This window comes from Trifolium pratense, linkage group LG7 (assembly GCF_020283565.1).
Source record: "Trifolium pratense cultivar HEN17-A07 linkage group LG7, ARS_RC_1.1, whole genome shotgun sequence".
NCBI classification, from domain to species: Eukaryota; Viridiplantae; Streptophyta; class Magnoliopsida; order Fabales; family Fabaceae; genus Trifolium; species Trifolium pratense.
Window position 1 is genome coordinate 33093002 of NC_060065.1, and position 23359 is coordinate 33116360.

A 23359-nucleotide genomic window follows, 5' to 3' on the forward strand; every position below is an offset into this window, starting at 1 on the left:
TTGTACTTTTGAGGCATTGAATGCACGTATTTCAAGACAAAATTTCTATTTTAACATGCTTAATCAGTGTCCCGGGGGCACTGTTTAGCATTTTCCTTATAATATTTGTTTCTCATGTGCTTATATTTTATTTTTTTATAGCTTAAATGACAAAACAATTATATACTCGTACAAAAGTGAAGGAGTTAGGGTTTAAATCCCGGTCATGACGTCCGGTCTAATAATTTCGGTATTTTTGTCTGCTGAGTTAGGACTTATGGACAATTTAACTATTAAGTTTACCAAACACTATAAACTCATTAATTTAGGTAACTTATCCGCTATAAACTATCTTATAAATTATTTGCTATCAATCGATCGATGCTATATTTGGCAATACCAAAATTTTAGCTTATGACTTATCTTTTATACTTATATATAAAGAAGATACAAAAAATTTTGGTGTCGGCTTTTCATAATACCAGTAATACCTTTGACTTTTTTTTTTTGAGTAGGAAAAAAAATTTATTAACAAACTCACCATAACATAAGGCATGTCTTTTTTTAGCAGCAAAAATCTTTTATTAACAAATTTTCCATAACATAAGGCATGTCTGTGTTTTTTTATATAAGTTTACATAATAGAAAATATGGATCACACCGACAGGCGCAGAACGGCCGCTTGTAGTTTATAACTTATAAGCTCATATTGAAATGTAAACTTAATAACTTTTTTTTTTCTCACAATGTTATAGCTTATTATTTCTAGCTTATTGCTTATTTGATAAGCTAATTGAATTAGTTTATAGCTTATATTTTTCCTTTCAATTTTTATCTTTGTAATCTTGCTTGAAAACAAGTTAAAATATTAATTAAACATATGTCTTTTATATCAATTCATATTGATAAACTAATTCAACTGCTAATTTTATCAAACGCCGAAAATTCAACTATTCACCTTATTGGTTATAAGTCAGCTTTAAAACTTCATAAACACATTATCATCTATCTACTATTTGTTGTCAAACAAAATAACTTATCTTTAACTATGACATTGAGCTTAAATAATTAATAATTTCATCAAAAGGGCATATTGTTAACTTGAGTTCAATTATTGGGTGAAAAAAAATTCAGTCAGACTTTACTTATCTCGTGACCAAACTCTGGATTAAGAATAACTTATTTGTTATCTGTTTCTCTTTTTTAAAAAGCAAAGCTTTAAAAAATTCCAATTAATTATTTTTTAAAAATAATTATTTTGACAAAAATAATTATACTAATAAAAAAAAAAAAGTTTCCTCGAATCTTGGTCTTGGTGCAACAACATGAGAGTGACATCCAAAATCTCTCTCTCTCTCTCTCTCTCTCTCTCTCTCTCTCTCTCTCTCTCTCTCTCTCTCTCTCTCTCCACACAAAGTTTCTCTCTCATTACTATATTTTCTCTTTCAAAATTGAAACTTCCTTTCTTTCGGATCACCACAAGACCGTTTCCTTCTTCTCTGTTTCTTTTCCCCAAAAAACCTCACACACTCTTCTCTCTCTCTCTCTCTCTCTCTCTCTCTGCAACCGTTATTCTTTCAATCTCTCACCTTTTTGTGATTCTTTGACAAAAACACTATCTTTCTTTCTTTTTGTTACAAACCCAAGATAGCTTTTTTCTTTTCCCATTCTTGTTTTTAGAAGATTCTACCAACTGGGTCATTTTTGTTTTTTCTTCTTTGTCCTTTTTTCGTTGATGGGTTATTGTTTTTGATATCTTCTACGACCATTGAAGGAAGTGGTTTCTGAAGAAAAAATGGGTCTTGATGATGACAATGTTTCTGAAGATAAAAAAGTTGTAGAAAGTGATAATGAAGAAGCTGCTGCTGCTGGTGGTCTTAGCAGATACAAGAGTGAAAGTTCTGTTGCTGCAACTGAGGACGAAGATGATGATGAAGATAGGAAGATTGAATTGGGTCCACAATGTACCTTAAAGGAACAACTTGAAAAGGATAAGGTTTTTCTTTCTTTCTTTCTTATTTTGTTGTCTTTGAAATTTTAGAAAAAGAAAATAAAAATCTAATTTTTTTTTTTGTGATTTTAGGATGATGAAAGCTTGAGGAGGTGGAAGGAGCAGCTTCTTGGAAGTGTTGACATCAATGCTGTTGGAGGTAATTTATTGTTCAATCTAATTTTTTAGATCAATTTTTTTTCTTTCAATTTTATGTTTATTCATGTTAATGATATGTTAATTTTACTTTATCTGTTTCTAATTTTGTTATATCTGTTAAATCTTTGTATTGTTTTTTCTGCATTGTTTGTTGGCTTCAAAATAAGCTTCAATTCAATTAATACTATGAATTTCCTTTGAAGATTTTGAGTCACAGTCCCAAAGCATTGCCTAAAACAGAAAAATGTCATTTTGGCCAACTTGATTGGCTTATTTTTAAGCTTATACAAAACAACTTATAGAAATAAACAAGCTTTTATGTATTATTTATAAGTTTGTTAAGGTATTTTATGAAATAATAGCTTATGAAGATACAATTTTTACTAGCGAGAACTTATGAATTAACATAAAAACTTATTTTTTGTATAAGTTAACTAAGTTAATCCAAACGGGCCCTTGGTCATTGATTTCAAAAAAGGAAAAGAAATTGAACAATTTGCATCATTTTTTTAGGCCTAAGTATGTTTTTTCAATTGTTATTATCATTACAAAACGTTAACGAGAATCCAAGTTCGAATTCTGTGCCGGAACAATCCTTAGCCAAACTTTACCTCCCGTCCGAACTCGGATTTATGAGAGTCCCCTACCATGGAACCAAAGGGTTAAGACAGAAAAATGTTATCATTTCAAATTGTACAAATTCTGTATCATTATCTGGTAATTGAAATAGTATCAAATATCATTTTAGTGTGGTCGATTTTTGCTTTTAATCATGTTTATAATAATATTTGTTACATTAAATCATTTCATTGTTCCTTGTTTTGTAACTTGACCTCATGAAAATCCATTGGTTATGAGTAATTTAGAAAGTCTAGAGCCAGAAGTGAAGATCCTGAGTCTTGCAATAAAATCTGCTGGTAGAGATGATATCGTCCTTCCAATACCAGAAGATGGAAATCCAAAGGGTATGTGGTTTACTTTGAAAGAAGGTAGCAAATACAGGTTGGAGTTCACTTTTCAGGTCAACCATAACATTGTTTCTGGTCTCAAATACACCAACACTGTGTGGAAAACTGGTATCAAAGGTAACTCATATCAACCATAACCTTGTTTTGATTGCGTTATTCGAGTGTATCCACTGATATAAACATTCGCGAGACTGTTTTAGAGATATATCGAAACAGCTTATGACAAACCATAAACTTGTCTCATTGTCGAATCTTGTTTGTTTGTTTGTTACAGTTGATAGCAGTAAAGAAATGATTGGAACTTTTAGTCCTCAAACTGAGACTTACACTCATGAGATGCCTGAAGAGACAACACCATCTGGGATTTTTGCTAGAGGGGCATACACAGCTAGAAGTAAGGTAAATTTTTTTAACATATCCATGCGCTTCATTAACACCGAACGAAGAGTTAGTGCATGTTAGGTTTTCCAGTGCATTTGACAGAATCATAGCGTGTCACTATGACTTTATCAAACTCGCTGTGATTCCAAACATGTAAACTAAATTACTGGTCGCGTACCGTTTGAAATTGAGTTGAGACGAAGGTATAAATTTGTACCAACTTTCGTGTATTTACTATGTTCATACTACTATGAATGCTGTTGCTTTCATTTGCCAGCTGCTATGAGTTACTAATCTTGAGCTGAATTCTTATCTGCTTCCATAGTTTTTTACTTGTTCTGGAAATCATGTGAAGCTGAATTAATGCTTATACTATTTTGCATCTACATCAGTCCTTCAATAAATGTTCTAATAAATTTGATGTTGCATTTCACATGCACACCTTCAACCACTTTTCTGAAATTTGAATCATATTTTCCCTTACAAGTGAAAGGACTATCATTTCAAGATTGATCTATTCCTTTTCCCTACTCTAATGAATTTTTGATTGAATCCGAGACGAAAAAATAGATAGCATTTGAGAGTCATTAATTCTTGTATAGAATTGTAATGAAGCCTTTGCTTTTGAACGAAGCAATTGACAAAGGCTAAAAAGTAAAAACACATTATTTTAACGTATGAAGCACTGACATAGTCACCAGACACAGACACGGTGTGTTGATGCATTTTAACGTATGAAGCTTTTGCTTTTGCATGAAGCAATTGACAAAGGCTAAAAAGTAAAAACACATTATTTTAACATATGAAACACTGACATAGACACCAGACACGGACACGGTGTGTTGATTCATTTGTTTGATTTGATAAATTCTTGTTTTGTTTCTCTTTTTGCAGTTTGTTGATGATGATAACAAGTGCTACTTGGAGATCAACTACACTTTTGATATCAAAAAGGACTGGCAGTAATTAGGAGTCAAGCTAGCTGAATTATCTTCCTTAATCATGGATTGATTATGTTTAATCCTTAATCATTGTTATTTGTACTGAAATCTCCTTCAGTGTTTTACTTGCTTCTTTTTCATTGTTTATTTGTTTGTTTCTAATCCTGTCTGAGACCGGTAATCTTAACAATGATGAGAGGATTTTGAAGGATGAAATTGGTATTTCTATTCATTTCATAGATAGTTTTCTCAATAAAATTGAGTTTTGCCTCTTATATATGCTAGTTGTTTCTTATTGGAATAATTGCATGTAAATACTTTATTAAAATGTTCACTCCTTTGGTCATTTAACTATAGGTACATTGTTTTGTCAAAAAAAAAAAAACTATAGGTACATTGTATTGTCAAAAAAAAAAAAACCTATAAGTACATTGATTTAATTTTTAAAAAAATATTCAGAATTTTGTTTATCTTTTATTTTATTTTTTAGCTATAATACTTATTTTGTGAGAAAAAACAAATTTGTTTGTCTGGTTGAGGCTTGAGAAAGTGTAGTTTAAATTGAAGTGGGCTCAATCAATGCAGCTGGGGTGATAGCTATAGTTGGGTGGTGTGGATAGAAGGAATTAATGGCATTGTAGGTCATGTTTGGATTATTGAGTTTTATTCTGGTACTACTTTGAGACATTCTTTTGTTGCACTACCACTTTCTTAAACATCATCTGCTACTTAAGTAGTGGACGGTGTTTGTTCTAAAATTTACCATTTTATAACATTTGCTACTTAAATAGCGAATGAGTAAAAATAGAGCGCGCGAAAAACTCATAGGATGGCAAAAGAAGGTCTCCTGCTTTATATATGTCGTGATCTGATTCTGGTATATAGCTTTGTCGTTGTACTCTTTTATCCTTGCACATCTTGTGCTCCGACTTAGATTCTATACGCATGTAGTATAGTGCTACAATCGACCATTATATTTAGAGAAACAATTCTAGTAATTAATCTCTTTAAATATATCGGTTCTTGCAACTGTAACACCATACTTCAACGGTAGAAGATTCAAACTGTTTGTGTTGCGTAGATTTTATAGCTATTAATCAAACAATTTGTCTTTGAAAAGGAAAAAAAATCATATTAGCAACTTTGCGTTGATTACTAAAAGGAAAACACCACACTAACTTTTAAACATATTGATCGGGATTGGACTGAAGATGCTGGGTGAATGGGCGAACAAGTTGGATCGCACTTCGTCTCCCCGAAAGTGATACATTCGAGTATGAGAATGAGTGAGGGGTTTGATCAAGGGAGAAGATGTACACATATTGACATATGCATTGAACTCCCGTTGGATCCCCCACCTTTTGTCTTCTTCTAGCCGTCGAGGTCAAGGAATGAGAAATGCATTATAGTTCTAGAAGGCACTAGGTTGTGGGCCTTGAACTAGATTTTAAATGATTGAGTCTTTGCTCCAATCCGAAACACTTACTCTTATAAAAAAATTAGACAATAAACAATCTAGAACTCTTATTCTAAAAAATAAACTCAAAACCAATTACAATTTGAATTCTTCAAACAAAATTCACAAAATATATATATAAAGAAAATGAATTAAACTACTAAGCGAGGTAAACTAACCCCTCTTACATCATCTTCTAGAAGAAGTTCAAAGCAAAAGGAAAAACATTGAAAAAATTGCAATTAAAATCTAAAGAAGAGTGTCTAAGGTTTGCTAACAGGTCAGCACATCGATTAGCCTCGCGATACACATGATAGACTGAAGTTCTCCATCCAGGACGGTGGAGAAGAGAGATTACCTCTTGGAGAAGAGGTTGGAGGAAGGCATTTGGAGTTGAGCCTAAATTAATCATATTAACCACGGCCAGAGAATCCATTTCAAAACCGACGTTTCTGATATTCAACTGACTTGACATATCTATTCCAATATGAATGCCCATAGTTCCGCCCACATAGCAGAGCATGATTCAAGTCTATTATATAAGTCACGAATGAATTTGTCGTGCGAATCTCTAATCAGGCCTTCACGTGTAGAAATTTCTATAAATTTTTTATGAGACCCATCAATATTAACCGAACAGAAAAACTTTAACTTTGGATTGCTGAGTTAATATTATATTATTATACATAACATAATAATGTATAACCTTTCAAATTATGTATATTATATTATATTATTTTGGATCCCAACGATATATACACTACACTAGTACCTAGGGGTGGACAACGGGCCGGTTTGGATCGGTACAGGCCCAAAACCACCAATCGGCCCAATCCACGGTTGCTATTATTAGGCCCATTTCAACCCCTTTTTTGCTTCGGTTTTTCGGGTCTCGGGTCTGACGGGTAAATATGGAGTAGTATATAATAATAAATATAAATATTAATAATAGTTAATCTAGCTTTTATTTGACAGTAATAGACTTGCTAGTACTACTATAGGAAACTGTACCAAGTATGCATTACACGTGAATGTCCAGCTATTATCCATATGTCAAAATTGAATGCATTAATTACTTACCAATAAAAACTACTCCCTCCGTCCCAAAATATAAGCAAAAGTTGGTCAACAAAACATCAAGTTTATTTGACCCACTTTTGCTTATATTTTGGGACGGAGGGAGTATTAAATATACTTGACTACATAGTAAAATACAGTAACTGATCTACATCACTGGCATATAACAAGACACATTCGGGCCGGTTCGGTCACCGATGGGTGTAACTTAGAAAACCGAACCCGACCGACTAGACCCATTAAAAACCAATTTTCTTGTTTTTTGAACCCGAAATCCATTTAAAACCGACCCGTAACATAAAAAACCGTCCGGTTTAACTGGGTTGGCTTGGTTATGCGGGTCCTGTCCACCCCTACTAGTACCCTCCCTACCTATAGGAACCAACCACCCCACAAGAAACAAAGAAAAAGGGTGGACAAATCAAATATCAAAACATGGAAGGAGAAATTAACAATTTCATCATGGTATGGACAATAGCTGCATCAACAATGTCCTATTGCCACACAATTGGCAAACTAACCTCTCAAGGCATACCAAGACTTCTATCCCTCTTACCAGCCATCATCCTCCTCTTCCTCCTCCCTCTAAGACTCACCTCAATCCACCTTGGAGGCCCCTCTTCTTTCTTCATAGGTTGGCTTTCCACCTTCAAACTTTTCCTTTTTGCCTTTAACAAAGGCCCTCTCTCAACTAACCCTCCTCTCTCTTTACTTCACTTCATCTCCCTAGCATGTCTTCCCATCAAATTCCAACACCAACCCAATAAAAATCACCCCTCAAAACCCAATATTTCAAAAAAAGACCACAAATCAAAATCAACACTTAGCTATGCATGTGTAACAATAATTATCATATTAGCCTTATTAATTCCTCTCTATAGTAAAAAAGAAAAATTCCATCCAAAATTTGTTTTTTTATTATACACAATCCACATGTATATTGGTCTTGAATTTTTTTTTGCATTAGCTTCAACATTCACCAGAAAAATTCTGAATGTTGATTTAGAGCCACAATTTGATAAACCATATCTAAGTACATCACTTCAAGATTTTTGGGGGAAAAGGTGGAATATTACGGTGAATCGAGTACTACACCCTACGGTATATGACCCCGTGATGAATATTTCTAGCCGTTTGATTGGAAGAAAGTGGGCCCCAGTACCCGGGATTCTGGCTACATTTGTCGTGTCAGCTATGATGCATGAAGTTGTTTTTTATTACATTAAAAGAGAGAAACGCACGTGGGAAACGTGGGAACCCTCGTGGGATGCAATGTGTTTTTTTATTTTGCATGGGGTGTGTTTGGTTATACAAGTTGGAGTTAAAAAGGCGTTTGGTGATAAGTTGAGGTTGCCGAAGGTGGTTTCGTGGTTGTTTACGGTGGTTTTCGTGTGGTATACGGCTTTGTGGTTGTTTGTTCCGGCGCTTGTACGGTGTCGTGTTTATGAAAAGGCTTCTAGAGAGTTGATTGCTTTAACTGAGTTTGGGAAGGACGTGTACCATATGTTGTACTAACTTGTAAGCGCTGTGTTTTCTGTGTGAAAAGAAAAAGTGGATAGTATACCATCATTGATGATATTCTTTGCCATTTGTAAAGTAAAAACAAGATATTACTTTTTCTTGGACTTAGATTTGATACGGTCATGCAGTTATTCTTATGAATCGTCTAATCAATGATTGATGATTGAGACTAAATATAACCTTTTTTTTATTAGTATGTAATTTGAGCTGTCTGAACGGCTGTAATTGAAAATTGCATGTATCTTTGTGTTATACTTACAACATTCAATCCAAATTCCTTTTTTTTCTGAAAAAATCATATTCACCCAATCATTAGTCATTGTTCTATGTTAAATGCATTAAATGTTGGTTCTACTAGGTTATGTTTTTCTTGTTAATGTTGAATATTATAATCTTCTGCTCTTTTGATCACATTACCACTGTATTGGTCATATATTTTCTTGTTGTAAATTTAATGCTAAATTGGATCAAGAGAAAGCAGTCTTTTATGAGAAGTCAAAACGTACGTTGAGTAAATATATTCCTATCCAAAAAGAGGTTTTGGCTAATGGAAAAGTTAATCAAGTGGATAATATTGAGTAAATATATTCCTATCCAATAATATGTCTGCTCACAAATGTGTGGATAATAATCCTCTTTTAGGATTTGCGGACTCTAATACACTAATAACCATTGTTGATGGGAAAGTTATCGGTGTTGATAAGTTACAACAAGAAGACATGTGTTCTCCGATGAATAAGGATCATGAGGAACAAGAGCAGGACAATGAGATATTATTGGTTCCTGAAACGCAGTCGGAGAGAGCGCCTACTTTATAACATGCACCAAATCACAAGGCAGGCCATGGGATTTATGTCGAAAACGAGTTGCACCAAGTTCATTCTGATGTTGACTCTTACGTTGTTTCTGAAATACAATTGCCGCATGTGGTAATTGATGATATGGAGAAAATAAAACAAGCTTGGGGAACAGAGCAAGTGAAGGATGTGAGAAGAGTTTAATATATCTCAAAAGAAGTTAAGAATCATCAACAACGGCTAGCAAAAAGCATTGGGACTTATCACGCCCGCTCTAAGAGTTCACCGCCTCCTCATTCCTTATGAAGATCTTTTGGAACTTTTGCGGGATTGACACTTCTAATTTTGGTGTTGTTTTCTATTTCTATTTTTATTTTTATTTTTGCTTTTTCAGCTTCTTTCTTTTTATTTTCCTTTAGGTAAAGGTTTGGCCCTCCACTTAGTATAGTTTCTCCCTTTTTTTACTAATTTACTGATTTATTCTTAAAAAATAGTTTAAACATAATTAGAGTGTCACCGTAATTATGTCGAACTATCTGATTGTGATTCCAAATCCAAACAACAAAGATTACAAATTAAAGAAGTAAAATGGTGATTTACTCATTTTGATTAATACACAAATGGGTTAGATTGGTTGTCTGCACTGCAGTATTTTGGACTGCATGAAGTCCAAAACCCACCCAGCAGGTATTTACTTTGCCTTTGACAGTTGCATTCCATTTGATTATTTTAGTTTGACCTGTGACAGTAATAAGATAGAGTATTGTGCAAACCAAGAGAGCTCTGCTGCCAAACCTTCCCAGATTAAATGTGGTATTCAATATCAAATTAAATGCTTCCTCACTTCCAAGTTCCAATGCCTTGTGTTGTTGTGTAGATCCATCAAGAAGTTAGAATTCTTATAGCATTAAGACTTTACCATATATAGTAGTATCTTCATATCCTAGATTACACTCTTCTCCATACTTTGCACAAGACAAAGACATCATGGAGATGAACAAGCAGAGAATGGCAATCCAAATCCAAGCACTGTCACTGATGATCTTACTGATGGTTTCACCTATTATGATGATGGTTTGTCCTCCCCCATTTGGCAGAGGGTGCAAAGACTGCATTGTATACCAGATGAAAACAAGTTGTCCAGCATGCACGTCAATGCTTCACTGCATGGGTCGTTGCTTGTGGGACGGTGGTTTCCAGTACAATTGCATCAACAAATGTGCCTGCAAAACTTGCTACCCAACACTCTATGATTGCAAGAGATGCATGTTCAAATGCAAGTGTAACTGCGTCAACTAGCCCCCTTAGAGAAATCGCTGTACTTTTCTTCTATTGCCTTAACTACTTGTTTTTTGTTCTACAAATAAACTCCTAAGCTCCTACTATATTTGAATCAACAAAGATAAGAAAATCCAAAATAGTTAATGTATCTTGCACTTGTTCTGAATTTATCATATAACTTGAAATTCAACTAAGGTTTAATTTAGTTTGACACATTTATGCCACATCAATCTCATTCTCAATGCCTTGTAGATATGCTATAGCTAGCTAAAGTACAATTAAAGCTTCTAAGGTACTAGTAGGTAACTAGGTAGTACAATTAATATTATACAACACATAACGTACTATACTAAGCATCATATATTTTCAAAAACTATACTATGCGGCCTGGGAATCGAAAGCTATTATATCGCGGCAGGCAATCTCTGGAAACACAATACCATCAGATCTGATAAATTTGGTATTATAAGTTGCATCCAACTTATATTCATCTCTTACAGGACGATATTTGCGGGTGCTTCTGACCACATCAAACGCGGTAAGGGTATCAACCACACTTTCAATTAGTTGTTTCTAGAACCTGTAGATCAATGTTTTTTAACACCGACATGAATCCTAGTTCCTTGCATGCTAAAACAATTAAAATTAGTTAATTAATCAAAATGTCAGCATGTAAGTAAAAAAAATGTAAAAAAGTGTACTTCCTCCGACCTTAATTATAAGCAAATGTCACTTTTTAGATACATTGAATAACTAATGTATCTAGTCTAAGTGACATTTGATTATAATTAAGGCCGGAGGGAGTATTAAATATACCTCATAATCCATCAACACAAGTTCTAGTGATCTGAACTTGTTTGGTGTGTTGAACTCAAGAACTCCCCACAACGTTGATATGATTTCAGCTATCAATGATGTTCCGAGGAATTGTAGATTGATAGTTGAGGTTGTAACATTGTGGGGAGTTCCAGAGTTCAACAATCCAAACAAGTTCAGATCACTGGAACTTGGATTTTGAGGTATATTTTCTTTTACATTATTTCTTTACTTGCATATGCTGAAATTTTTTGATTAACTAACTAATTGGTTTTGCATGCAGGAAACTAGGATTCATGCCGTGTTAAAAAAACTGATGATCTACAGGTTCCAGAAACAGCTAACTGAGAGTGCACACCGGCAAATATCGTCCTACAAGACATGAATATAAGTTGGATGCAACTTATAATACCAAATTTATCAGATCAGATAGTATTGTGTTTCCATAGATTGCATAGAATCGCAACTAACCATTTGGACTCAATTATATATGTATTACATTTGTATAAACATCAAAAACTATGATATCGCGATCCAGATCGCAGTCGTAGACCTTTTATCAAACACTATGTATACAACATTTATATACTAATAAAGAGTGAATCAAGGTTCACGAAGAAACCTTTGTAAGCAACGAAATCCAAGATTCTGAGCACAAAACTTTTCCATATCATCATCACCACCATTCTCTCTACAAACACTTTCTTCCATTTCTTCAATAACATGATCCCAGTTATTCAACGACCACCAATTACATTCATCAACTTTAGCTTCCGAAACAGAATCAAGTATCTCTTGCAAACCAACGATCCGACGGGTGACTTTCCTTCTGGCTTCTCTCACCGTTGGATCGATTCCTGGAACCGAATCGAGTTTCAGAAGTAGTTTCATGAGTGATTCGTTCATTTTGAGTTTTTCTATGTGGTTGTTGCGAATAGAGTCTACTGTGTCTTGGAGCTGGATTAGGTTTTGGAGGTGATCGGCTTCGGAATCGACGGTGGAGATTTGGCGGTAGAGAGTGCGGATGCGGTGGGATCGGTAGGTTGATTGGATGGTGAGGGCGGCGTTGGATTGAGATTGGGATTTGGAAGAAGGGAGTTGAGTGGAATTTGGGTGTTGGGGAGGGGTAGTTTGGTCATTGTGGTGGAAGAATATAGGGTTGTATTTGGAAGAAGGTTTCATTTCATTGGGAAAAGGGCGTGATTTTGGAGTCAGAGATTGCAGAGTGTGAGTGAGAGATCTCAGTTTTGTGACAGTGGAGTTTTTGGAGTAAAATAGGAAAGGGATTTTGTTGTTTTGTGTGTTTGGGATATTATTTCCTTGAATGGTGTTGGCGGCAACATTAGTATTATTAGGTGTTGTGTTAACTTCTGAGACCAGAGGTCATCAGTAGATATCGTTATATTGTGTGAATTAATTGCATGATTTAGATTATTTGATTACATAACAACAATCAAAGATTTATTGCGTGAAACTGTGTCAAAGTTGTATAATAGTCTAAAAAAGAATAAATAATCGAATGTTATAAATAAAAAATATTGAAAAAGGTGAAAATACTATTTGGATGTGATGAGAATCATTGGTTTGATGGAGAGCACGACTAATTTTTTCTACTTTATTGTTTGAATGTGATGAAAACCATTGGTTTGAAGGTAAAAATACTTTATTGGTGTCCATGTTAATTTGGATTGACATTTGATTATGAATTACTTCACACAACCCTCACCTTAATAGTAACTAGCTTTGTGCGTGTGTGGAGCTGGGTTTCGGTGGTCCTGGTTGGTTGGAGGTCTTTTAGTGTCCGTCTTGTCTCAATAGTTGATATTTTCTTCTCATCGAGGAGAGTCTAGTCTTCTCATGATTGGGGTGGTGGGGTATGCTTTGTTTTTAGGAGTTGGTGCGTCTGTTTTGTTTTCTTCGTAGTATATTTTTTGATGTTTTTTATTTTTTCTTGGTGTTTGTTATTTTAAAACTTGTTTGGGTGTTGAATTTCTAGTTGTGTATTTGCAACACATTCTTGTATTTTTTGTATATATAATATTATATTTGCTATTAAAAAAAATTAACTATCTTTGTTACTACTCGATGAGTTTGCTCCAATTCATATATTTTAAGATGATGATAAGCTCAATCAAGGTAACAATAAGAGAACATGTTTTTCCTTGATGTTTCTCTCTTTTGCTTTTGTGTTGCTTTACTTTTTTGGGTGCATTATGTAATTATTACTCATCGTACTAACTGGTTATTTAAACTACTCCTTTTTGAGATGAATGTTAGACTGGTCTTATAGAATATTAGAATCTATATGATTGGGTTTGCTATTTTAAATCCATTGTTAAGGTATATGGAGTCTTCTAGCATTGATGTATCATGTTTTTGGGTTCCCTTTTTCTTTAACTTTGGTTTGATATCTAACCAAACGTTCCGTGGTTTAAAATGCCAAATCCCGCCTCAATTATCATTTGTCAAGACTATTTAGAGTCAGTTCCTTAGCTTGGACAGGGCATTCGGATCATGTTGCTATTCCAGGATTCAGAGGAGAAACTGTTCGATGGAATAATTTCTTATGTGCATTGCCACACCCTTAAGGATTAGGTCCACTTTTTACATGTTTAGTGGAATCTTTATGCTCAAAACCCAGATTCGAGTAGTCATTTATCTAGTGCTTTGCAAGGCACGGGAACTGCCATTCTAACACTTCACTTTGATCAACTGGTCCTAACTCCCAATCTTCAAATTGCAATATGTTAAGAGTTCAATTCCGTTTATACTTTGGTTTATTTTGGTTACTGGATAACAATTTTCTAACAACGAAAAATAACTAGCTAAAGAACGTTATGACCATTATTAAAAGCACTTAACAATCCTCATAGAAGCCGGTTTTATTCAAGTCACTTTCCGAAGTCAAGTAATGAATAAATTACAGCAGAAAACAGTTAACAATTCAGATGTAAGATCACATAGGGCTTCATGATTCTATAGCTTCAACGACCAACACCATACCACACACTGGAAAAGAGCGTGGAAAAAATACTTGCCCTCACGGTGCTGCTGGAACAATCTTGCCCGAACACGTACCAAACCCAATAGTGTAACCGTCTCCCTGCAAAGCAAGATTTAGATCATCATTCAAGACAATATATACTTTTATTTATATACACAAGCAGTATTAGATCATACATAGAAACCACTGTGACGTGCTATAGAATCAAGACAGTGTCTTTCTCTTGATTCTTAAATCTTAACAAACTGAAGTGCATCTTCATTGATATTTTACTTTCAAAAACTACTACTACTACTTTGATTCTAACTCACATTTCTAATTTAAATACAGTACTATTTTGAACATGCGTAAAATGAAAGCAACTTGTGCAATTGCACAGGAACCTGACTAGTAAAAAACAAATAACCGAAACTTCTCGTGAAAATTTGAAGAAAGATAACATCACTTTTGAGAAGGAAAAAAGGCATTAAAGATGTTAAATTGATAGTAACCTTGGAATATCCAGTTAAGATGACTTCATCTCCATCTTCAAGAAATTTTCTATCTAACCCATTCAAGGAGAGTGAATTTTGTCCATTCCAGGTTAACTCTAGTAAGCATCCACGAGCTTCTGGCTCCTAAAGTGAAAAACAAGCATTATAATATAACTGAAATTCATCAACCAGATTGATAGGTAACAAATTCTGAAAGACAAAAAAATGTATTGGGAAGTTAGACGGTGTAAAATATTGAATCTTACGGGGCCACTAATTGTCCCGGTTCCAAGGACATCGCCTGGCCTCAAGTTGCAACCATTGATTGTGTGGTGAGCAAGTTGTTGAGTCAATGTCCAATATCTACAAAGCAAGAGGGCTAAAATAAGCTGATGCATATTATTTATGTATAACAGTTTCAAATGGTACATGACCGATTAAATTAATATTATTTGAAAATAAATTTCTTACAAGTGCTTGAGGTTACTCCGTGTCACAACGCTTGAATCTTTGTGATCGACAGGTTTAATGTGAACCTTGTACCAAAAATGATGTTTTATGATTAACTTAATCAATCGAAAAGTAGGTAGTTGTCTACTAAGATTGTGAATTAATATTGTCATTGATGTACAAAAGAAGGAATAGGAAATACCGAAATGCTATCTTACCTCTAGTGAAAGATCATAGTTTTTGGATACTTTTTCAGCCAAGTAAGGAAGTGGAGCAGGATCCTGCATTTTATGGATCAGCGTGTTATACTTATCGAGAGAGAAAAATGGATCGAAGTGTTTATTATGAACTTCAGACATGAGTAGCCTAAATATATAGTCTCTAGACCATTTACCTGTTTTGGAGCTTCACAAGCAAAAGGTTCTAATGCGTCCAAGGTCACAATCCAAGGTGATATCGACGTAGCTATATAATTTTTGACACATAAACATAATGGAAGATTAACACTATAATAGCACGTATAAGGAGAATGATAACTTCCGACCATCTAGAGAAAATATTACGGGCAATCATCTATGTCAGGTATACTACATGAGCCCAAATGCTCAGATTTTTTCAATGTGACTTAACATTTGAAGTAATTAATGAAACAACTTACCGAAATTTTTGCCAAGAAATGGACCAAGAGGAACATATTCCCATGCCTGGATATCTCGAGCTGCGAAATACAATTCAGTGAAATTTCGATTATAATAAATTATAGGGCGCGTAACATAAAAAATATATATTGAATTGAACAATTACCACTCCAATCATTCAGTAGAACAAGTCCAAAGATATGATCTTCGGCGTTGTTAACATCCACAGGTTTTCCCAGTTCATTTCCAGGTCCGACAATAGTAGCCTGTAAAGCAAATTAAGATTTTAATTCATAATAAAACAAATGAAAAGCAGTAATTACCATAACAACTAATTTAGAACAACGAAAAACAAAGTAAGTGAAAGAATAAATAACCTTGATTTTCATAATTTTAGATAAAATACTAAATATGTATTATAGCGAAAAATGTGGCATAAGAAAATCTATTTAGACAAAAAGCTAACCATTTCTAACTCAAAGTCAAGCTTCAATGTAGGGCCGAAGTAAGGCGAAGGGTTTCCGGCAGGATGAGCTTGACCTCTGAACAAACACACAAAGTAACACAATATTGTGAATGTGACATACAAAGCAATTAAATAAACATGTCAACAAAAAGAGCTAAAGATTTATATTTTTATTACTCCTCAGTCCCACAATAATTGTCATGGTTGCTTATTTCCCACATATTAAGAAAAAAACTACATATGCTAGAGGCAAGCATGCATTACAAAACTTCCTATGTTAAGAAACAAAACATTGATTGAATATATTATATATCTCAACAAGTTCATAAATAATAATTGAACATACAAAAAAAAAACAGATAATTTAGAAATTCCTCTAAGAACATGAACTGATGACTAGAAAACATTTCAATTAGTAACAAAACTTCTCACCTTGGTCTAACAATATCTGTTCCGGAAACAACAACAGAAGATGCTCTTCCATGATAAGCAACCGGCAAGTGATACCTACGAAACAAATTTTACTCATTTTTCAATACACAACAAGAAAAAAATTTACTCTTGGTTTATTTGAAAAGCCTTTAAAAAAACCGACGCACCAATTCTCTAGAACAGGAGTCTGCGGTCCGCGAAAAATGAGTCCACAATTTTTAGTATGATGTAGAGACGAAAAGAAGTCTGTATAGTCCCCAACTGCAACAGGGAGAAGCAATTCTACTTGACTCTGAAAATGTACACATCAAAATTATTAAGGAAAAAACACAACACAACAATTTGAAAATGGTGAACACTTCGTTACACATTTTATTTGGATATACACCGATACACCACTGAGGTGATAATAATTCTGACAGGTCCAAAAATTAATAAACACTATTTGTAAACCTATCAGTATTATCCACCTCAGTAGTGTACCGGTACATATCCAAATAAGATGTGTACCGAAGAATTCACCTTTGAAAATAACCATTAACTACAATGTGTAATACCAAAGGCACAAGTGCTTTCTGCCTCAGAACTGCATTGTCTCTCAAAGTTGGCTCAGTTGCTGAATTCAAAGAAAATAACAATTCAATTCAATTGACATGAAAACCAAACATTACACCTCATACAAAATTAATGTATTGAACATGCATGAACATGACAGAATCATACTAAAGATCTAAACAAATAAACAAAACAAATCAAAGTACAGTGAAGTTGTATTATACATGATAAGAGTTTTTGAAGAGTAGCACGAGCTTCCTTCCATGCTGGCCTTCCGAGTGATACAAACTTATTTAGATTAGGCTGTTAAATCAAAATCATAACAAAAAACATCATCATTAAACTATACATTAAAACAATAAAAAATAAAACTACAATGTTGCAAATTTGTTTCAAATTACTAAAAAGGATATATAATACTAGTAGTAGATAGTAGATAGTAGATACAAACTTTTTGTTCATCCTAAGAATAAGGTTCATTTTTTCACTTCCTTCCGATCTCTAAGCTAAAAACAAAAAGAGTGTGAAAACTGAAAAGTAGCAAAATTAAAAACGAAATCTTAGGCAATAAAAAAGAAGACTTTGAAGTAACCCAAATAAGTTAATCGATTAAAAAACTGAAAAACAGCTTAAAGTTGAGATTTTGAAGCAACAAAAATGGAAAGGGGGTTAGTGAAAAACAGAGGAGGGGTTTCGTTGAGTTGATGAACGAACCTGTTGAAAGGAATCGGAGTTATTAAGAAGAGGGCCATTGAAGAGACCAGCAGAAGAGATCTCAGAGAGGTCGAGAACGAAGTCACCGATGGCTACGCCAGGACGAGGAGAAGAAGTGGGTTGTGGTTTGAAGATTCCGTATGGAAGATTTTGTATGGGGAAGTGAGAATCTGGATGGACTTCGATGAAAGATTGAAGAATCGCCATTGTTGTAGTGATGATGATGATGAAGTCAAGGATGAGAGTAGAGAGAAAGAGACAATGAATTTTGAAGGAGAGTGAAGTGTTTATATATATTGAATTGCTAGAGTAATACTAGGAAATGGAAACTCTTTTTTATTTTTTTGCTACGATTAATTTGTTGTCATGCTAATAATTCGATTTAGCTTATATTTTAGAGGTAGGATCGGTCGACTCCAAGAGTAAATCTCTGTTGACTTATTCCGCTTAATAACTCGATATCGGTATTATATTTCTTCAATCCAACCGTTGATTTCAAAGATCTCAGCTGATCAATTCCACAAATTTTTATAAAAATTCAAAATCGTTTGATACTTTTTCTGATAACTTCAATTGAACATACGACAAAATTTTAAAAAAACCGTTGAATTTCAATAGTCTGAATAAATAACTACATTTTTTGAATTTTTATAAAAATTTGCGGAGTTAATATACTCAATAAGATCTTTAAATTTAACGGTTGGATTGAATAAATATAATGCCGATATCGAGTTATTTAAATGGAATAAGTCAATGGAAACTTACTCCTGGAGTCAACGGATCCCTTCTATATATTTTAATCACAAAAATTATTAAAAAAAAAATTGTTCATTCCAATTAATTTATCTAGTAGAGATATGGCATTATATATATATATCGCTATTGACTCCAGGAGTAAATCTCTATTGACTTACTCCGCTTAATAACTCGATATCGGCATTATATTTCTTCAATCCAACCGTTGAATTCAAAGATCTTATTGAGTAGATCAACTCCACAAATTTTTATAAAAATTCAAAAAAATGTAGTTATGTATTCAAACTATTGAAATTCAACGGTTTTTTTAAAAGTTTGTACGTTCAAAAATGTAGTTATGTATTCAAACTATTGAAATTCAACGGTTTTTTTAAAAGTTTGTACGTTCAATTGAAGTTATCAGAAAAAGTATCAAACGGTTGTGAATTTTTATAAAAATTTGTGGAGTTGATCTACTCAATGAGATCTTTGAATTCAACGATTGGATTGAAGAAATATAATGCCGATATCAAGTTATTAAGTGGAGTAAGTCGATGGAGACTTACTCCTAGAGTCAACGGATCTCTCTCTCTCTCTCTCTCTCTCTATATATATATATATATATATATGAGTCAGGATCCGTTGACACCAACTAGTTTGACACCAAATGTTACACCTCTCAATAACGTTTTAACCGATATAAATTTTATAAAATCCATCGTTGGATTGAAAGTTTACATCATATAGATCATTTGTGTAAAATTTCAGACAAATCCAAAATCATTTGATATGCTATTGAGACACATAAAGATTAACGGCATTTAAAAAAATACAAAAACCGTTAATTTTGATGTATCTCAATAACATATCAAATGATTTTGGATTTATTTGAAATTTTACACAAATGATCTATATGATGTAAACTTTCAATCCAACGGTGGATTTTATAAAATTTATATCGGTTAAAACGTTATTGAGAGGTGTAACATTTGGTGTCAAACTAGTTGGTGTCAACGGATCCTGACTCTATATATATATATTGGTTGGGATCGAACCTAGACATCAACTTATTCATTTTAAGAGAGAAATTTCTAATCACTAGACATCATGGTTGAAATATTAATAAAACGAACACCGCAAATAAGATAAAAAATCAAACAACACTGCACAAGACAAAAAATAACACAATACATTACGATAACATACAAAAGAAAAAACTTAGATATATGTGAAAATCTAGATTAAAAGTTGGAAGAAAATATGTAAATGGAAGATTATAAGCTAAAAAATACACTAAATCACATATCCCTTATCAACAAAGGAGAAAAATAAGTTAGACATAAATAGAAGTTTTTCTCTGTAAAAACAACAATGTGAACTATATTACATTTATTAAACATCAAATTTGCAATCAAATAATCAACTTCACATATAATCCAATTTGATTCATAAGTAATATATTCAGTTGCGCACAAAAAATATTTGATTATACAAAATAAATAACCAACATTAGCTTTACCAAAAAAAAGAAAATAAGTAAAATTAAATTCATTTTTTTAGATTTACTATTGTGGTTGTTGGGAGAGGGGGTGAAGAAGTTAGATCCGTGGAGATGACAGCCACCTAACCTTCTAATTATAAATAGTGACACACAAACCTTGTGTACTGCTTTTTGCATTTCACCCGTGTACTGTACACCCGATTTATTCACCGCATGTTTAGAATCAATCAAATATGAATGTTCTGTTTTTTTCCTTTATATTAGTACTACTTTTTAGAGACTGTTTCTACTCTTTAGCCTATAGTATGGGACAGATACTAACTAATTTATCTATAATGACGTCGATCTTGCCATTTTTACATTCACATCGATCGGTACTGATTTTGAACTTGATTCTAAAAACTTGGTAATGTTATTTATATTATTATTATAATAAGAAAGATGATGTGTTTGAATTTGGTGATGTAATAAGAGATTGTTTATGTGTTTTTAGTTTTCATTTTAGAAATACTAGTGTTGAGTTTATTGAAAAACAACTTAATAGAAGTGGTCACATATGCAGGTTTTTACATTGATTTTTATTGATATACTTACCTGTAATAGAAACATTATTATAATGAAATGCACAAAGTTAATAATATATGGAGAAAAAAAATATTTTAATAATTAAGTCACATTTAAGGCGATATTCAGAGACACATTATGTCTATATTTTAGTGTCATGTAATACCATTTTACATTATTGGTGGTGATCTGAGACGTTTAGTTTTTTGGAAACTGGTGTTGAATTGCATTCGGAATCGTTTGTCAGGGTGTAAGAGTCGCTTCATTTCATTCAGTGGTCGTCTAGTTCTCCTAAAGTATGTTTTGACATCTCTGTCTGTCTATGCGTTTTCCTTCTTCAAAGCTCCCTCAGGTACTCTCTCTTCTATTGATTCTCTTTTGAATAATTTTTTTTGGGGTGGGAGTGAGGAAACTAGGAAAATATCTTGGATTAATTGGAACATTATATGCTTGCATAAGGAGTATGGAGGGCCAGGGGTTAAGCGGTTGAGGGAATTTAATACTGCACTCCTAGGTAAATGGTGTTGGAAGATGTTGGCGGATATATGTGTTTATGGTTTAGCGTTATGGGGTAGAGAGAAGGCATTTGAAAGCGAGAGGGGTAGGGTCCACGTGGTGGAGGGAGATTTAGAGGATTCGTGATGGAGTAGAAGGTATAGGAGGGGGTGGTTTGAGGAGTGTGTTTCGAAAAAGGTGGGGGATGGTGTGGATACTTTTTTCTGGACTGATCTATGGTTGGGTGGGATTCCCTTGAGAGTAAGATTCAGGCGCTTATTTGATTTGTCGGTGAATCAGTTGAGTACAGTAACCGAGATGTCTTCTTTAGGGTGGGAGGTTGGTGGGGGAGCGTGGATGTGGAGGAGACAACTGTGGGTGTGGGAGGAGGAGATGTTGGGGGTGATGGAATATTTCGCAAGTGCACGAAAACCACGTAGTAATAAAAATATCGATCCACAGGGATTGTGTGATCAAACTAGTCGAATTGTGTTCATAGACATTTCACAGAAAATACACATAAATTGGGGGTATATTGAGTAATGAATTGCTGGAAACGTGCTTTGATATAAAGGAAAAGCAAGGTAGAATCATCGGAATCATCTAGTCTATAGCTAAACCACATGCAATCTACTATGTCGTAGGAATTTACTCAAGTGTTCACAACTAGATCGACAAATTAGTGAATCGCAATCTCTTATCAAAATCCACTCTATTCGTTGTCGATACTCCCCCGATCTCTCGGGCGGAAGCTACCTACAACGAATGATATTAACGCGCGTCAATCGTTCGCTACACTCTATGCCTCAATCTCTCGACCGGAGACACTCGAATGCTCAATACAATTCAGTTCAGAAATTAAATCAATACTCTCGCACGTGACTTAACTCGAAATCATTATAACACTAATGAAGGATTATAAAGCATTAACAACAGAATTGTATTGGATGAACACTATAGAAAGAGTAAATTCTTACAACATTTGCAGATTACATTCAGTTGAACTACATCCTAAACTATCCTAGATTCTACCTTCAAAGGAGTTTAGCTCCTCATCGTGCTTCGTTCGCTTCCTCGCTTCATCGCCATGGCTTGTGAATCCATGATCTCGACGTGCTTGGAGCTATCCTCTGGAGTCTTGAATCGCGATCTGGAAGTTCCAAAACCAGAATGTAGATCAATTTTGCAGAATTTTCCAACCTCAAAACAGAATTATGCAGAAAATATATATACAGAAAGCAACCACGCCGCGCGCCAGATCTACCACGCCGCGCGTGGTTGCAAATCCATCAACTACGCCGCGCGTAGTAACAGAATCACGCGGCGCGTGATCAAGTCAGAGAGCAATCTTCATCTTCATCAAGACTTCACGCCGCGCGTGGTAAGGCATCACGCGGCGCGTGATCAGAGTCACAATCTTGGCTCTCTGTGAGCTCCATCACGCGGCGCGTGATGGGCTACGCCCCCAGCGTAGTAAAAATCATTCAAATCCTGCAGTTTTTCCTGTTTTCTTGCAAAACAAGTAATCAAGCTAATGGTTAGATTTCTCTTATATTTATTGCTAAAAACCTACTAAAATGCATCTAATGTTGCTAAAATAGGCATGGATTAGAGAGTGTGACGATTTGTCATCACAACCCCAAACTTAAACCTTTCCTTGTCCTCAAGGAAACAACTTTTACCTCAAGCTTTCGTGTCAAGATCTTGGCATTTTCCTTAAAATCACTCGAATCATACATACGTGAGACTCACCTGATGATCAATGATCCACCTGCAAACAATGCTCAATTGCACAACCGTTCCCGCAAGACATTTTCAAGTAGTTCACACTTTTCGACCAAAGCTCTATGATTTCATCACACTACTCACATGCACTCTTCAGTTTTTGGTACTTCGCTCAAATCAACACATCAATGCAAGTCAACAATAATTTTGCAAGTAGTCTAAGAATTCATTCGGTTCACTT

The 23359-nt window shown here is 34.2% G+C and overlaps 4 protein-coding genes across 4 annotated transcripts; 2 read left to right on the forward strand and 2 right to left on the reverse strand.

Moving 5' to 3' along the window:
- The first annotated feature begins 1304 nt into the window (after nt 1-1304).
- LOC123899521 (rho GDP-dissociation inhibitor 1-like) lies at nt 1305-4657 on the forward strand. Its single transcript, XM_045950672.1, has 5 exons — nt 1305-1975; nt 2063-2129; nt 2995-3213; nt 3371-3495; nt 4372-4657. The coding sequence occupies exons 1-5, from the start codon at nt 1775-1777 to the stop codon at nt 4441-4443; spliced, it is 684 nt and encodes a 227-aa protein (XP_045806628.1). The 5' UTR covers nt 1305-1774; the 3' UTR covers nt 4444-4657.
- Nucleotides 4658-6819: 2162 nt separating this feature from the next.
- LOC123898197 (acyl-CoA--sterol O-acyltransferase 1-like) lies at nt 6820-8761 on the forward strand. The gene has a single exon (XM_045949092.1). The coding sequence runs from the start codon at nt 7387-7389 to the stop codon at nt 8464-8466; it is 1080 nt and encodes a 359-aa protein (XP_045805048.1). The 5' UTR covers nt 6820-7386; the 3' UTR covers nt 8467-8761.
- A 2021-nt stretch (nt 8762-10782) lies between these two features.
- LOC123898769 (BAG family molecular chaperone regulator 5, mitochondrial) lies at nt 10783-12797 on the reverse strand. Its single transcript, XM_045949783.1, has one exon. The coding sequence runs from the start codon at nt 12546-12548 to the stop codon at nt 11970-11972; it is 579 nt and encodes a 192-aa protein (XP_045805739.1). The 5' UTR covers nt 12549-12797; the 3' UTR covers nt 10783-11969.
- Nucleotides 12798-14184: 1387 nt separating this feature from the next.
- Nucleotides 14185-18466, reverse strand: LOC123896856 (fumarylacetoacetase). Its single transcript, XM_045947264.1, has 14 exons — nt 18099-18466; nt 17609-17687; nt 17387-17445; nt 16997-17121; nt 16830-16904; nt 16398-16473; nt 16098-16197; nt 15952-16011; nt 15688-15758; nt 15512-15574; nt 15315-15379; nt 15110-15206; nt 14862-14987; nt 14185-14469 (listed from the first exon to the last, which is right to left on the reverse strand). The coding sequence occupies exons 1-14, from the start codon at nt 18303-18305 to the stop codon at nt 14407-14409; spliced, it is 1266 nt and encodes a 421-aa protein (XP_045803220.1). The 5' UTR covers nt 18306-18466; the 3' UTR covers nt 14185-14406.
- Nucleotides 18467-23359: the final 4893 nt, after the last annotated feature.